Source organism: Daucus carota, chromosome 7, assembly GCF_001625215.2.
Source record: "Daucus carota subsp. sativus chromosome 7, DH1 v3.0, whole genome shotgun sequence".
Lineage (NCBI taxonomy): Eukaryota > Viridiplantae > Streptophyta > Magnoliopsida > Apiales > Apiaceae > Daucus > Daucus carota.
The window spans coordinates 35,720,067-35,736,195 of NC_030387.2; the positions used below are offsets into that span (position 1 = coordinate 35,720,067).

The 16,129-nt window shown below is 30.2% G+C and overlaps 2 protein-coding genes across 2 annotated transcripts; both read right to left on the reverse strand.

Annotated features, from left to right (window-relative positions):
- Positions 1-2,407: 2,407 nt before the first annotated feature.
- On the reverse strand, positions 2,408-4,207 carry LOC108194974 (heat shock factor protein HSF24). Its single transcript, XM_017361909.2, has 2 exons — positions 4,010-4,207; positions 2,408-3,219 (listed from the first exon to the last, which is right to left on the reverse strand). Exons 1-2 carry the CDS (start codon positions 4,205-4,207, stop codon positions 2,566-2,568), a joined length of 852 nt encoding a protein of 283 aa, XP_017217398.1. The 3' UTR covers positions 2,408-2,565.
- Positions 4,208-8,998: 4,791 nt separating this feature from the next.
- On the reverse strand, positions 8,999-11,190 carry LOC108194976 (heat shock factor protein HSF24). The gene is made up of 2 exons (XM_017361911.1): positions 10,993-11,190; positions 8,999-9,640 (listed from the first exon to the last, which is right to left on the reverse strand). Exons 1-2 carry the CDS (start codon positions 11,188-11,190, stop codon positions 8,999-9,001), a joined length of 840 nt encoding a protein of 279 aa, XP_017217400.1.
- Positions 11,191-16,129: the final 4,939 nt, after the last annotated feature.

Below are 16,129 nucleotides of genomic sequence, written 5' to 3' on the forward strand. Positions count from 1 at the left end.
AATACTTGATTGTTACTTGCCAGTGTACATATCCGTCATATATACTCCTAACTATAACTACCGATTGATTTTAATTTATATATTCTATCATTAATATTTTTTTTAATAAAAATAATCTTTTATTTTTAATTTAAATGTAAACAGATTAATAATTTTAATATCGAGTACATGATTACTGCAACCCTAGTCTTAATAGTGGATAAACAATTGTCTATGATAAATATTTATCTCTAAACTAATTTTACAGATTCGGACTAACACAAATACATGTAGCCCTAATTCAATCTCTAATATACTTTAGGCGGGTAAAACTAATTTTATAGATTCGGACTAAGTTAAATACATGTTGCCCTAATTCAATCTCTAATATACTTTTAGGCGGTAAATACAGACATGATAATTACAATCGGATACAAGTAGCCCTTATTCCAGTTAGATATAATCTAATATACACTTCTTAGTTCTTTATATATAATAAATAAATGTTATAAATGGAAATTCATAGTAAAAATAAAAACACACTTCTTACTTTTTTATAAATTTTTGTATCTGGAACTAGCACGCAACCCTAATTTTATTTATTATATATTTTTACAGGGTTAGTATAAACACATAATAAGTATAATTTTATATCCATAGCCAAAGATGATATAATCTGATATATATCTGTTAGTTGATTATACATAATAAATCGGGTAAATAATTGTGAGTTAGTAATACCTAGATTCTTGTAGTCTTATGTAATATATATTTATAGTTTCGTAAACAACTTCATATATAATTCATTTTCTTGCAAAAATGATTTATATGAAAATGCCCATATATTTTCATTTTTATATTTTACTACGTGTTATTTTATCATTTAAAATATAAAATTTAAAGTGGTATCGAAAATAATTATCATCCTACGTGATGTCTAACATTTTTCTTTGCTTTAATGATACTAAGATCACAAGTGATACCTGTATTTTCATATCTTTCCGGGTATGTGAATTAGAGATGATTGTGTTTAGTCCCTTTTATTGTTGTTTTGTGAAATGTTCTTGTTAATACAAGTAAGTCTAATATTTTATATTGCTTTTGTATTAAGCTTTTGTTTTATATATGAATTAATCGTGATTTTTTTTTGAGTCTCTTTTGTTGTTGTTTTGAGATCTTCTCATTTTATAATGTTTAATCTTCTCAACTTGATTCAAATATTAATTAATTTTTGTGGTCTTTCAGGAAAACATCATAGTATTTTAAAAAGTTGGGAGGATCTCAATCACACCTGACCCCTTCTCATTCTGCCACTAAATAAAAAACTGGTATTTTCTTTAATCTGCACGTATATGGACGGAGCTTACAACCGCCATACGCTAATGGGTATTGAGTTTTACTGAAGTGCACATATACAGAGGGACTGAGACCATCACAGATGGTGGTTCAACCTCACTTTCACTCTGAGCTTATAGTTGATATGATGTTTGTGAGGATTAAATTTGGTATAAACTAATTTGTTTTGTAAGCATTAATTTATGTATCACGATCTTGCTAAGAAGTAAAAAAGTGTATCATAAAACATACTTAAACTAGCGGATTATATTACAATTCAAATGAAGAACTAACTTAATATCATATACAGCTAGATTAATTAATTTTTCACACACTCATGTTCGTTTCTAGCTCTGCGACAACAAACTTATACATCTCCATACACTCGTATCTGAGAATTTCATCCCATTTCTTATACGAGTCACACTAACAAGTAAAATGGCATCTTGTCATCAAAATTTATAGCAAACCAACCAAACTGGCTTAAAAAATGTAAGCTAATTCAAAGCCGTGTGCAAGGACCAGAACAACTCCGAAGTTCAAATTTACAACTACTCCTTGGAAATTTTCAACACCACTTGAATATTCATACATACAAGAACAATATTATTTGGAGGTTTAGCAAGGACCATGCACGGGGAACTGGAATTTTTAATTAGAGAGAATAGGAAAAGGAAGGATAAAATTTACGTCACCAAAAAATAAACATAAATTATGAAATCTTTATAAACTAATACTCTACTTCTTTTTTATAAAAACCTAGGTATACATGCTGAACACAAGAAATTGAACCAAAATAAAACCAAATTATAAAACATATGAACATATGAACATGACACAGGTCGTATAAGTGCAAAAAAATGCCTCCAAAACCCTCATCATGGGACTAGATTATGCATATATCTTACCGGTTTATGAGACAAACATAGATATTTCAAAGTCATGGGAGCAAATATCCCCACTACTCCATGCTAACTCCGTCTCTGGCAGGGACAATAAGCTATCAATAGAATAGAAACGCAAACCGAAAAATTTCTAAACCAAACATCAACAAAACACAAATGAAATTTCATTTGCAGGTAACCAGATAAGATCTGCTCTGAGTTCAAAAATAGTTTGAAATATGAAAATTAAAAAAAACCACCGGTCCTTTTAACACTTCCTGTGCCTGTAAATTTTTATTTCCTAGAATTATGCTAAAAAAAAACTTGTGTTTCTCCATGAGAACACGTTTGATCACCTCTTGGCCACCTAGGATGTCCCAACTTTTATCCCCTCAGCTGCTTCAGCTTCTCCCGTCTTCCTTTCCTTGTTACCGGAACCACCCCCACGAGAATCAAAAATTTCATCTCTGGCTCTTTTCTTCTTTTCCTGTTCCAGCATCACCCCAAAAATCTTCACATCTTTGAAGTCCCCGTCATCATTTTCCTCACCATCATTTACACTTTTGCCCTTGTCACCAAGACAAACAGCACCAGCATTGGACCCACAGCTCTGACTTTTCATCTCCGGCCCCACTTCTCTCTGCTGAAGCAGAATCCCAGTCAGCTCGTCACACTTGATCCTTGACTCAGTGAGTTCAGAACACACTTGCTCATACAATATTTTGAGCCTCTCGTGCTCTTGTGATATCGCTTCATACCGGTGTACCATTGCCAAGTCGATGATCACGCTGTTCTTTGGGAGAGAGGGGTGGGATGTTGAGCCGGAGACTAGGTCCCCTCCGGAGTTCGCCGGAGTTATTTGACCGGCGGCAGGGCTGCCTGAATTTCCGGCGTTAACAGTCAAAGTTGGAGAAGGGCTTTCGATTCTTCGACGACGAATTTGGGGTAGAAGCTCCTTACCGCCTTTCTTGAAATTTTCGTTCTGAAATTCCCACTTTTCTTGCACAATCTTACGAAAACCCTGAAATTAAGAACATTTACGTTAAAATTAAATACACATCAATATGCTACAAATGGTGGAAACAAATCCAATTAAGAGAAAATGGATCCCTCCATTTTAAAATATGATTTATTTGATTTTTTAAACTTTTCGACTATATAATTAAAATTATAAACTTTTTTCACAACAAACATATATATGATTAATATTATTCTTCTAAAGAAGAAAATTTTGAAAATAAAATTTTTAGCAATGCAATCACAAGCAAACAAGATAGCTGATCTAGTGACTAGAATTTCATATTTACTGCTGTCCAAACCAATTTTTGTCTCCTCTCTTGATGGAGACTCCTGTATACTCCCCACCTTTCCACCTGATTATTTATTGTTTGTACTTATAACATATACTTAATTTTTTTCTTTTTGAATAAAAGTTTAAAAGTCAAACCTTTTTTCAGAATTTTTTTAAAAATATACATTTTGTAAGTATACTTGATACGAGTCTCAAAATACGTTTAAAAAAGTAACGTAAAAAATCTGGTAGGACACAAGTAGTATGATTTATACTTTTTAAATGAAATTCTCGCTTTTATTTTAAAAAACACATTAATTTGATATATGTCAAAAAGTCAAATCACATCTTTAAAAAAAGGAGTAAAACATTCTGTCAACTAAATAAATAAAACAAATCATGTCTCAAGAATATCTATTCACCAACATTTAATCGTATACATAAGATGTGCTTTCAAAAAAGAGTAAAATCTTCTGTCAACTGAATAAGTAAACATAAGATGTGAACGTAAAAAACTTACATAGGTATTAAGTTGGCGCACAAAACTAGAAAAGTTGTTGTGCTTGAAGTATTTAGGCAGCACATCCCTGGAGAACTCAGCAGTGTCCCAAACAACAATAGCATCTCCAGTTTGGTTCCAGGACACGATCCTGTCTGTGCTCTCATCATCAACCAGATCATACGTGTTTGTCAGAAACGGCGGTGTCCTCGAGGCCATCTTCTCCTGGATTAAAAACAATCTGTATGTGTGTATCTTAAACAAACAAATAAATAATCAAAAGAATAAATTACATGAATCACTAATGGATTTAAATAGAACAACTAAAGAGCAAAAGAGCAGTGAGAAATTCCCAATCCCAGCAATAAAAACCAGACAAAAAATTAATAGAGTAAGCCAGATTGATGTTAAAAGATTGGACTTCTTCCATTACTATTTTGTTTGCACAAAAAATACCATACTAGATTTTACAAGACTCTCTAGCTCTGCAGGGGAGTTTTTGGTAGTGCTCTTCTTAGAACCTGGACACCTGCCTGCTTGACCCCACAATCAAGGGTACAATACAACAATTTATAATATGCAAGATTTTTCTCGAATTCAATGCTTGAGGATTATCTTGAGGTACCAAAGATCCACTAAAATCTTGCACATTTTAAAAGATACTAAAATTAATATAAAATCTCATAGATTCAATCTGGATTTTAAGATATAGGAGGCATTTATTTTAGAGTTATACTCCGTCGGTCCCCGCACTCATTTTGAGGGCTCCGATAAAATATAGTTTAATAATTTTTTTTCTAAAATTTTCATTTTTTAATAAAAGTTTAAACATTAAACTTTTATTCAAAGAAAACAAATTAAAAAAAAAAGTTACAGAACTATACCTTAAATAAGTGTGGAAAACGTGCCAAAAATAACGTAAGAAAATGAGAGGAATAGAAGGAGTATATTACAATAAATATTTTGTTCTTTTAAATACTATTTGATATGAATAATATGTTATAATTTGCAAAATGTTATCTAATTCCTCATTCTTTTGAATATCATCTTAAAATCTAAAGATTTTAGATGTATTTTATTACTATCCTTTTTAAATAATTTATTAAAATCTAAAGATTTTGAATATATAATCTTTAAATTAATAAAATTTTCTATTTCACTAAATTAATATTTTGAATAAGGTTTTAGAGTCTAAAGATTTAAAAAAAATTATATTATAACATCTTGTAATCGTATTAAATTCTATATTAACAATAGAGTTTGGTGTAAATATTTTTGATATCCATAAAATATCTCAATAAATATGATAGAGATGATATGTAAATCTCATTAATGTTATGTGAATATATTATTTTATCAATAACTAAAATATAATACTCCCCTCGTTTTGAAATATAAGTCGTTTGACTTTTTTGCACGAGTTTCCAAGTCTTTTGACCGCATGCTAAAAATTATTATTTTTGAAATTTTTTTCTTTTGAATAAAAATATGTGATTGATATTATTATTCAAGAAAAGAAAATTTCAAAAATAATGATTTTAAGCATGCGGTCAAAAAATTTAAAAATACGCGCAAAAAAGTCAAACGACCTATATTTCAAAACGGAGGGAGTATATTAATTACATTTGGATCTTTAGTGTTAAATATTAAATAATAATTATTTTATAATCAATTAAAATAATTAATTGTTTAGTGTCAAAATGACACTTTAATATCATTATAAATATATAAATAAAAGTTAATTTAGCAATAACATATGAATGAGAAATGGAGAAATTTTCTTATTAAATATTTGTATGGCCTCTTTATATATTTTAATATATTTGTCTTTTCAAAAGACTAATAATATTAACATATAAAATAGTAATTTTTTTGAGTTCTACCAATAATGTTGTTTTGACAAGACATATTTTTTATTTTTTTAAACTAACATTTTTTTTGTTTTAAATAAATATTTGAAAATTTAATTTATATGCATGATAAAAAATAATGTAGACTTTATTTCGTAATATGTCAAGATTTAGGAAGTATGGTAAAAATGATAATTATATTATTATTTTGTTATTTAATAAAAAGATATTATCTTTATTCTTGTGTAAACTTGAATTTCTTTTCATGAGCCTAATTAATAAAAGAGTTTGAATAAGTGATAAATACTTAATATTACTTGTTATCGTATCATATGTACTCCTAACTACTTATCTATATATATCTATATATCTATATATATATATATATATATATATATATATAAAAGTAGTATTGATTTTAATTTATATACTTTATAACTAATTTTTTTAAAATAAAAATAGTCCTCGATTTTATTAACATATATAAACATATTAATAATTTTAATACCGAGTACACGATTACTAACAGCCCTAGTCTAAATTGTAAGAAGAATAAATATTTCTCGACACTGATGTATGATAATTATTCATCTCTAGATTAGTATAGATTCGGACTAACATATATAGATACACACCTAACCCTACTTTAATTTCTAATATACTTTAAGCGGGACTCGCACATACATACATTTAACCCTAATTCAATTTTTGATATATTTTAGGCGGGTTAGTACTGACATAATAATAAAACTGGATACACGTAGCCTTTATTCCAGTTATGATATAAATAAATGTTAGTCTTAGCTATCTTATAAACGAAAGACCTAGTAAAAAATGGAAAAACAGTTGTAAACTTTGTGATAAATACATGTACCAAAACTAACTACAGGTTTTATTTAATATATATTTAGCGTGGATTAGTATAGACTCATAATAAGTACTAGTATGATTTTATATCAGTGACCCAATAACCTTCTTCTAAAAATGATATAGCGAGTCTACATATATTTCCCAGTTCTTTACCCCATAATAAACGTTGTGAGTTAGTATAACTAAATTTTTGTAGTCTTCTGAATCAGAGCTTATGTAACATATATTTATAGGTTAGTAAACAACTTCCTAATTCATTTTTTTGCAAAAATTGATTTATACAAAATGCTTATATATCTTCATTTTTATATCTTACTAAGTGTTGATGTATAATTAAAAAAAAAATAAGGTGATAGTGATTTATCATGAATAATAGGCTAACATTTTTCTTTGCATTAATAGTACTAAGATCACAAGTGATATCTACAATTTTATTTGTTCTGAGAATTCATCTATACCGCTGATACTGAGATTAGGATTACATTAACTTTATTTTCAAGAACATCTTCATCTAATCCCCATGACCCTGAGATTAGGAGTGCATTAACTTTATTTTTTAAGAACATCTTATCTTTGTTAATATAGTTTTAAGTTTAATGTCTTTAATCCTCTTTTGTATGTGAATTGAAGATGATTGTGTTGAGTTCCTTTTATTGTTGTTTTGTGAAATGTTCTCCTTAATACAATTAAGTCTAATGTTTTTAATTTTTTTTGTATCAAACTTCTTTGTATAAGATTTAAAGAGAGTTAAAGATGATTCTTTTTAGTCTCTTTTGTTGTTGTTTTGAGATCTTCTTATCTTATAATGTTTAATCTTCTTGATTTGATTTAAATATTAATTAAATTTTGTGATCTTTCAAGAAAACACACATCTAAAATCGTAGTATTTTTGAAAGCTGTGAGGAAGTCAATCACCCCTGACTTCTGAGGCAGCCCTTCTCATTCTGCCACTAAATAAAAAAAAAACTGGAAATTTTTTTAATCTGCACGTAAATGAACGGAGCTTACAAGTTACAACCGCCATACGCTAATGGGTATTGAATTATTGAAGTGCACATATACAGAGGGACTGAGCCACTCTACGACCATCACAGATGGTGGTCTACCTTGCTTTCACTCTGAGCTTAATGTTTGTGAGGATTTAATTTGGTATAACTAATTTGTTTTGTAAGTTTTAATCTATATATCACGATCTTGCTAAGAAGTAAGAAAAGTGTATCACAAAACACATTTAAACTAGCAGATTATACTACAATACAAATGAAGAACTAACTTAATTTCAAATATAGTTAAATTAATTAATTTGACATATACTCATGTTGTTCCTTTCTAGCTCTGCCACAACAAACTTGTACATCTCCGTGCAGTACTCTCGTATGTGAGAATTTCATCTCATTCGTGTACGAGTCACACCAAGAAGTAAATTTCGAAGTGGCATTTTGTCCAAATTTATAGCAAACTAGTTTAAAAAATGTAATCTAATTCAAAGCCGTGTACAAGGACCAGAAAATTTCCAAAGTTCAAATTTATAACTATTTGTTTTTGGTGCTTTTCTCGTTTCGTAAATACTCCCCGGAAATTTTCAACACAAACTTGAAATATTCATACCTACAAGAACAATATTATTGGGAGTCTATTCGGGATCATAAATGGATCTAGAATTTTAACTACAGTAAACAAAAAAATAAGGAAAAAAATTTTGTCACGAAAAATCAAACATAAACTATAAAATTTCTATAACTTAATTCTACTTTTCTAAAAAGTTTTAGATATGCATGTTAAACACAAGAAGTTGATGAAAAATGAAACTGAATTACAAAAGCCGATAATAACAAGTATAAGTTGACGGCGTCATATTCGTACAGAAAAAATGCTTCCAGATCCTGCACAATAGGACTATAAATTACACATATAACTTACTAATTCATACCGCAAACACAAAAAATATTTCAGAAATCATGAGAACAAGTGCCTTGCGACATGCATGCTAACTCCGTCTCTGGCAGGGACAATAAGCTATCAACATAATAAAAATGCAAACAGAAAAATTCTAAACCAAACATTACCAAAACACAAATGAAATTTCATTTGCAGGTAACCAGATAAGACCCGCTATGAGTTCATAAAAAGTTTGAAATTTGAAATATAGAAAATGAAAGGAAAAAAAAACCGCCGGTCTTTTTAACATTTGCTGTGTCTATAAATTCTTATTTCCTTAAAAAAGGAAAAAGAAAAAGACTACTTTTGTTTCTCTTCTCATGGAGAAACGTTTGATCACCTCGTTGGCCGCTTAAGATGTCCCAACTTTCTCTCCTCCCATCTTCCTTTCTTTGTTGCCGGAACTGCCCCCACAAGAATCAAAAATTTCATCTCCACCCCTCTTCTTTTCCTGTTTCATCATCACCCCAAAAATCTTCACATTTTTTGGGTCCTCGTCATCATTTTGGTCACCACCATTCACGACATTTACACTTTTGCCCTTGTCCCCAACACAAACAGCACCAGCAGTGGACCCACAGCTCTGACTTTTCATCTCTGACCCCACTTCCCTCTGCTGAAGCAGAATCCCAGTCAACTCCTCACACTTGATCCTTGACTCAGCGAGTTCAGAACACACTTGCTCATGCAATATTTTGAGCCTCTCGTGCTCTTTAGATATCGCCTCATATTGGTGTACCATTGCCAAGTCGATGATCACGGTGTTTTTCGGAAGTGAGATGTGGGATGTTGAGCCAGAGACTAGGTCCACTTCGGAGTTCGCTGGAGTTGTTTGGCCAGCGGTAGGGCTGCCTGAATTTCCGGTGTTGACAGTCAAAGCGAGAGAACGATTTTCAATTCTCCGGCGTTGGATCTGGAGTAGAAGCTCCTTCTCGCCTTTCTTGAAGTTCTCATTCTTGAATTCCCATTTTTCTTGCACAATCTTCCGAAAGCCCTGAAATTAAGAACATTTACGTGAAAATTAAATACACATGCATATGATACAAATGATGGAAACAAATCCAATCGAGAGAAAATGGCTCCCTCCATTTTAAAATATGATTTATTTGATTTTTTTAAATATTTTTAAACTTTTTGACTATATAATTAAAATTATAAACTTTTTTCACAACAAACATATATATAATTAATATTATTTTTTTAAAAAAAAAATTTGAAAATAAAAAATTTAGTAATGCAATCACAAGCAAACAAGATAGCTGATCTAGTGACTAGAATTTACTAGAATTTCATATTTACTGCTGTCCAAATGAATTTTTGTCTCCCTATCTTGAGGGAGACTCTTATATACTCCCTCCGTCCCACCTGATTATTTACGTACATTGTTTTGTATGCATTTTGAGACTCTTGTAAATTATAATTTTATAACATATATTTAATTTTTTCTTTTTTGAATAAAAGTTTAAAATTCAAACTTTTTTTTCAAGATTTTTAAAAAAAAACAACATTTTGTCAGTATACTTTATACGAGTCTCAAAATGCGTGCCAAAAATAACCTAAAAAATCTGGTAGAACAGAAGTAGTATGATTTATACCTTTTAAATGAAATTCTCGTCTTTTATTCTAAAAAACACATTTATTTGATTGTATCAAAATGTCAAATAACATCTTTCAAAAAAAGAGTAAAACATTTTGTCAACTAAATAAATAAAACAAGGGTTTGTCCGGTGTGGCCATGCACATGCTAAGCGCTAAATTTCATTTGGATGTTTTTGATTGGTGTGGTTGTTGCAATTGCAGCGGATCCACCATTATTACAGAGTGTAAGCCAATCAAAAACTTCTGAATTCATTTTTAATTGGTGTGGTTGTTGTAATTGTAGGGGGTCCACCATTATTAGAGAGTGTAAACCAATCAAAAATTCCAATCAAAAACTTTCAAATCACATCTTTGTAAAAAGGAATAAAACATTCTGTCAACTAAATAAATAAAACAAGGGTTTGTCCCGTGTGCCCATGGCACATGCTAAGCGCTAAATTCCATAAATTTGGATGTTTTTGATTGGCGTGGTTTTTGTAATTGCAGGGGTCCACCATTATTAGAGAGTGTAAACCAATCAAAAATTTTCAAAATTCATAGAATTTAGCACTTAGTGTGTGTCATGAGCACACCATAAAAAAACCGATAAAATAAAACATGTCTCAAGAATATCTATTTACCAACATTTAATCGTATACATAAGATGTGCTTCAAAGAAAGAGTACAACATAAAATAAATCATATCTCAAAAATATCTATTTACCAACATTTAATCGTATACATGAGATGTGCACGTGAAAAACTTACATAGGTATTAAGTTGGCGCACAAAACTAGAAAAGTTGTTGTGCTTGAAGTATTTAGGCAGCACATCCCTGGAGAACTCAGCAGTGTCCCAAACAACGATAGCATCTCCAGTTTGGTTCCAGGACACGATCCTGTCTGTGCTCTCATCATCAACCAGCTGATACGTGTTTGTCAGAAACGGTGGTGTCCTCGAGGCCATCTTCTCCTGGATTAAAAACAATCTGTATTGTGTATCTTAAACAAACAAATAAATAATCAAAAGAATAAATTACATGAATCACTAATGGATTTAAATAGAACAACTAAAGAGCAAAAGAGCAGTGAGAAATTCCCAATCCCAGCAATAAAAAACCAGACAAAAAATTAATAGAGTAAGCCAGATTGATGTTAAAAGATTGGACTTCTTCCATTTCTATTTTGTTTGCACAAAAAATACCATACTTGATTTTACAAGACTCTCTAGCTCTGCAGGGGAGTTTTTGGTAGTGCTCTTCTTAGAACCTGGACACCTGCCTGCTTGACCCCACAATCAAGGGTACAATACTACAATTTATAATATGCAAGATTTTTTAGAATTCAATGCTTGGGGATTATCTTGAGGTACCAACTACCAAAGATCCACTAAAATCTTGCACATATTAAAAGATACAAAAATTAATATAAAATCTCATAGATTCAATCTGGATTTTAAGATATAGGAGGCATTTATTTTAGAGTTATATATATTACAATAAATATTTTGTTCTTTTAAATACTATTTGATATGAATAATATGTTATAATTTGCAGAAATGTTATCTAATTCCTCATCTTTTGAATATCATCTTAAAATTCAAAGATTTTAGATGTATTTTATTACTATCCTTTTTAAATAATTTATTAAGATCTAAAGATTTTGAATATATAATCTTTAAATTAATATAATTTTCTATTTTACTAAATTAATATTTTGAATAAGGTCTTAGAGTCTAAAGATTTTAAAAAGTTTTATATTATAACATCTTGTAATCGTATTAAATTCTATATTAACAATAGAGTTTGGTATAAATATTTTTGATATCAATAAAATATCTCAATAAATATGATAGAGATGATATGATAGATCTCATTAATGTTATGTGAATATATTATTTTGTCAATAATTAAAATATAATATATTAATTAGATTTGGATCTCTAGTGTTAGATATTAAATAAAAATTATTTTATAATCAATTAAAATAATCAATTGTTAAGGGTCCAATGCGATCATATCTCATTCCAACTGTTAAGAATAAATAGTATATAAATGCTGAGAATAATTAGTAGTATTGGAATAGTTGATACATGCTTTGAATAATTTAGTATATTCCTATATACATAACATGTTCTTATAATTTTTGATACCGTGACCCACACATAGAAGTTTATGAATTATTTGGTCTTGGCGGTTTCAAGATAACATGAAGAGAAAGAACATAGAGGAATAAAAGATATTCACAACTGAAAGTTATGGGTAGAAATATTTAGACTGCATTTACTCGTTAGATATTACAATTAGTGTGACAGATATAACGGGGAAGAAGCTGCCAATTGCCAAAAGCATGAACAAGTCTCAAATTGTATCCAGATTCCTAACTATTCACCCTACTATATGGATTATATTAATACTACCTCAGTGCAAATTGATGTTGGGTGGTTTGATTTTCACGGAGAAAAATGTAGTAGTAAGAAACGGTAAATTTAGTTTAAAAAAAGTAAAGTGGCGGGACCTACTAAAATTTGGTAAAATGGGGAAAAATAATGGATGTAATAATGTTTATTTAATAAAAAAATAGTATAAAATAGACAAATAGTGGGTGTAATAGGTAAAAGTAGTGGGTGTAATAATATTATAATTGCAAAATTTGAAATATAATAACTCAATTTCTCTTTTTGCCAGAATAACTCAAAATTTTATTAGCTATTATATGATTATCTCATCCCATTTTACAAAATTATAACTCCACATCTAATGAAGTTAATAAATTTAATATTTGTATGATTTTAAATTAATGACATATATCATATATTATCTCTAAAATATATATTTATAATAAATTTAAAAATGCTGATCATTGTTTATATTAAAATATATTATATTAATTATGGCAAAATTTTAATTTAATAAAATTGTATGAAGACACATTCTTGCTCTCTAGCCCAAAGAAACTATATATACACAATTAAAAATCATGTAAAACTTGAAAAAAAGGCTAACAAATTTTTTTGTACATGTACTTTTAATAAGTTAATATGTAATGGTCATGTTTGGGGATTAGCGGTTAACAATTAACGGTTAGTGAATTGAATCAGATGTTTTGACTAGCTGATTGAAATAGATGTTTTGACTAGCGAATTGAATGAGTTGTTTCTCATAAAACGGCAAATAGCTGATTGATTAGTTTTTTCCGACACAAACCAAAACTTCTAACAAGAAGATACGGCACTCACTATCGCTATATCCAGCATTAATGCTCTAAAAATCTGAAAAAATGACTGCAAAATATTATTTCGGTAACGTTATATCGTGCAGCGTTTTGATTTTTTACAAGAACGCAACATCGTCTAACGTTATGTTAGGTTAACCCTAACAGAATGCTATATAATGCAGCGTCTAATTAAGTTAATCTTTTTTTAGATCGTGTAGCGTTTTGCCGGGGTTAAACGTTACACAATCGAACGTTTTTTTCCTCAAATTGAAAACGTCAGATTTTACTAAATGATATCTGGACAATCAATATACTTATATAAAGGAGAAGCGAGGGGCGTGCAGGTGGCGCCTCTCACATCGCTCCGTTCTATTTTTCTAATTTTCTGGAATTTTTGGATTAAAAATATCAAAAATTAGAACTACCTTTTTTACTTTCGGTTATATTAGAAGTAAGTTTCAGAATCTGATTTTGTTTCAGATTATTTATGGAATATAGTAGTTTGAAAATTTTAATCTGATTTTGTTTGAGATTATTTAATTATGGGAAAGAGTAGCTGTTAGCGATTTTACAACTTATACGCAAGTGCACGTATCGTTACAAGTAGTATATTTATTCGTTCCCACAGAGACTAAAAATAAGTTGTTAAGTACCATACACCATTGTTCTCCTAATTCAAGTTAAAGTACACATTGGCTAAAAAAAGTTAAAATAATTAACACTAGAGAACTAACTAACACAACTTCAATGACAAGATTAACAAGATAGGCCTAAAACTTCATCTTTTGATATCAACAAGTATCTCATCATACATCAATTCTCATGGTCTAATCTAATTACTAATCTAAGGCTAACAAGTATTCATAAGGACCTTCCGAATCTCAAATGACTCTTATTTATGAATTAACCCCCATATCCCTATGTAGAATTTAAACTCATAAATAGCATTAAACATCACCTTAATCGACTACCCAAGGTGCTTAGGTACATTCCTGTCCCAACCACAAATCAATATAAAAATTTAATCTTAGGCTATGTTGATTGAGTCCAAACTTAAGATTTCTCTCCCAAGTCCTCTTAAGTTACTAGTTCAATCTCAAAGGTGATCAATCCTTGAGAAGCAATATGCACAAATCAACATAAGCAATCAATATGACCACAAGAATAGAGAAATGAAGAAACAACTTATATATAATCAATAGAATCCATTAAAGGCCTATAAGAGAAATTAGTTCAACATCACACTACTAAGAACTAAACACAAGTATAAAGACATCAAATCCATGTTACAATTAAGAAAGGTAAAGAAGAGAAGAAAAACTCTATATTTGTCTCTTCCAATTGCTTTCTTCCTCCTTGCTCTCTTGCGTGCAACTTCTTTCTGTATCTCCCTCCCTGTGTCTATTGTCTCATTTTTGTAACTTCTCTCCTGTGATGTTTTTGTGTCTCTTGGCCCATGTAACTCCCAAGCCCATTAGAAAACAAAACAATAACTGATCTATTTTACCTATACTATATTTTGAATAAAATAAATACTACAAATAAGTTTCTCAAATAGAATAGGACTTCAAAGTAGAAAATTCGGACTTTCTGCTTCTGGCCATATTCTGGGCTGATTGGAATGTCAATAAATTCTGAAACCTTACTTGAATTAAAGGTCTTCTCGCAAGCTTTCCAACGGCTGTTTACGGGCCCAAAACGGACTTACAGAACTCCGGCTATGATCAAAACAATGAACACAACACAATTAATCCCAAAATCCGAATTTTGCTAGAAATCACTTCAAATAATGCACTTTTTGCTCCATTCCTTCTATTATGATAATTCTTTATTTTCTACAAGAAAACATGAAAATATATATTAAATAAAATCCAGTTTCATGCAAAAGTAATTAAAATATGGGAAAAATGTGTGTTATAAATATCACACATCAAACATCCCCACACTTAAACTTTTGCACGTCCTCGGGCAAAGAAAGAATGCAAATAAAAATTACTTCTAAACTTATTAACACCACTTTCGGAGGCGACACGATTGCATTGAGCATATGCAACAAGCCTTTAAACCCCTAGGCAGCCCTAGTGGGACGAGTTTTGTCTCGTGAGGGCCTATAGTGAATGTACCCACAAAATCCATCTAGCTCATATAATAATAATATAGATGACCATAAGAACACAAGAACTGCAACTACATGAATGCAACTAACAATTAAAATGCAATGGATCCCAATAGTAATAGTGTCTCCCAAATCAGTGATAACCCTCAGGATGTGCAACAAGTTTCGACACATCAAGCTCACACCACAATATCACAACTTAGTGAACAAAAATGCAGAGTGTGCGTGTGTGCTTTTCTTAACAACATGCTCTTCTTTGAATTAAGAACAAAGATATACGAACTTCAACATGACAAATCATGTGAGTTAATAGCTCCTAAGTTGAGTACTAGAATAGATCCTAAACACTTTGCTACTTAGAACTAGCTATCATTCAAGATGACTAGGAGTTTCTATGTGTTCTTTTTATTGCTATAATACTACTATTTTTTTTCACATGCTCGGTCTAAGGTCAGGACGCTCCTCAGGGCAAGTGAGTTACGACCACCTAAAGACTTCACAAGCTCTTTTTCTCTTTTTTTTTTCTTTTTTTTTTAAGCCAAATAATTCTCCAGTAATCAAGGGTAATGAAAAG

Excerpts from the sequence above, each read along its gene's own strand:
- LOC108194974 (XM_017361909.2), bottom strand. The coding sequence starts at position 4,207 with ATGGCCTCGAGGACACCGCCGTTTCTGACAAACACGTATGATCTGGTT. Across the intron at positions 3,220-4,009 it reads TGCGCCAACTTAATACCTAT|GGTTTTCGTAAGATTGTGCA; the intron begins GTAAGTTTTTTA and ends TCTTAATTTCAG.
- LOC108194976 (XM_017361911.1), bottom strand. The coding sequence starts at position 11,190 with ATGGCCTCGAGGACACCACCGTTTCTGACAAACACGTATCAGCTGGTT. Across the intron at positions 9,641-10,992 it reads TGCGCCAACTTAATACCTAT|GGCTTTCGGAAGATTGTGCA; the intron begins GTAAGTTTTTCA and ends TCTTAATTTCAG.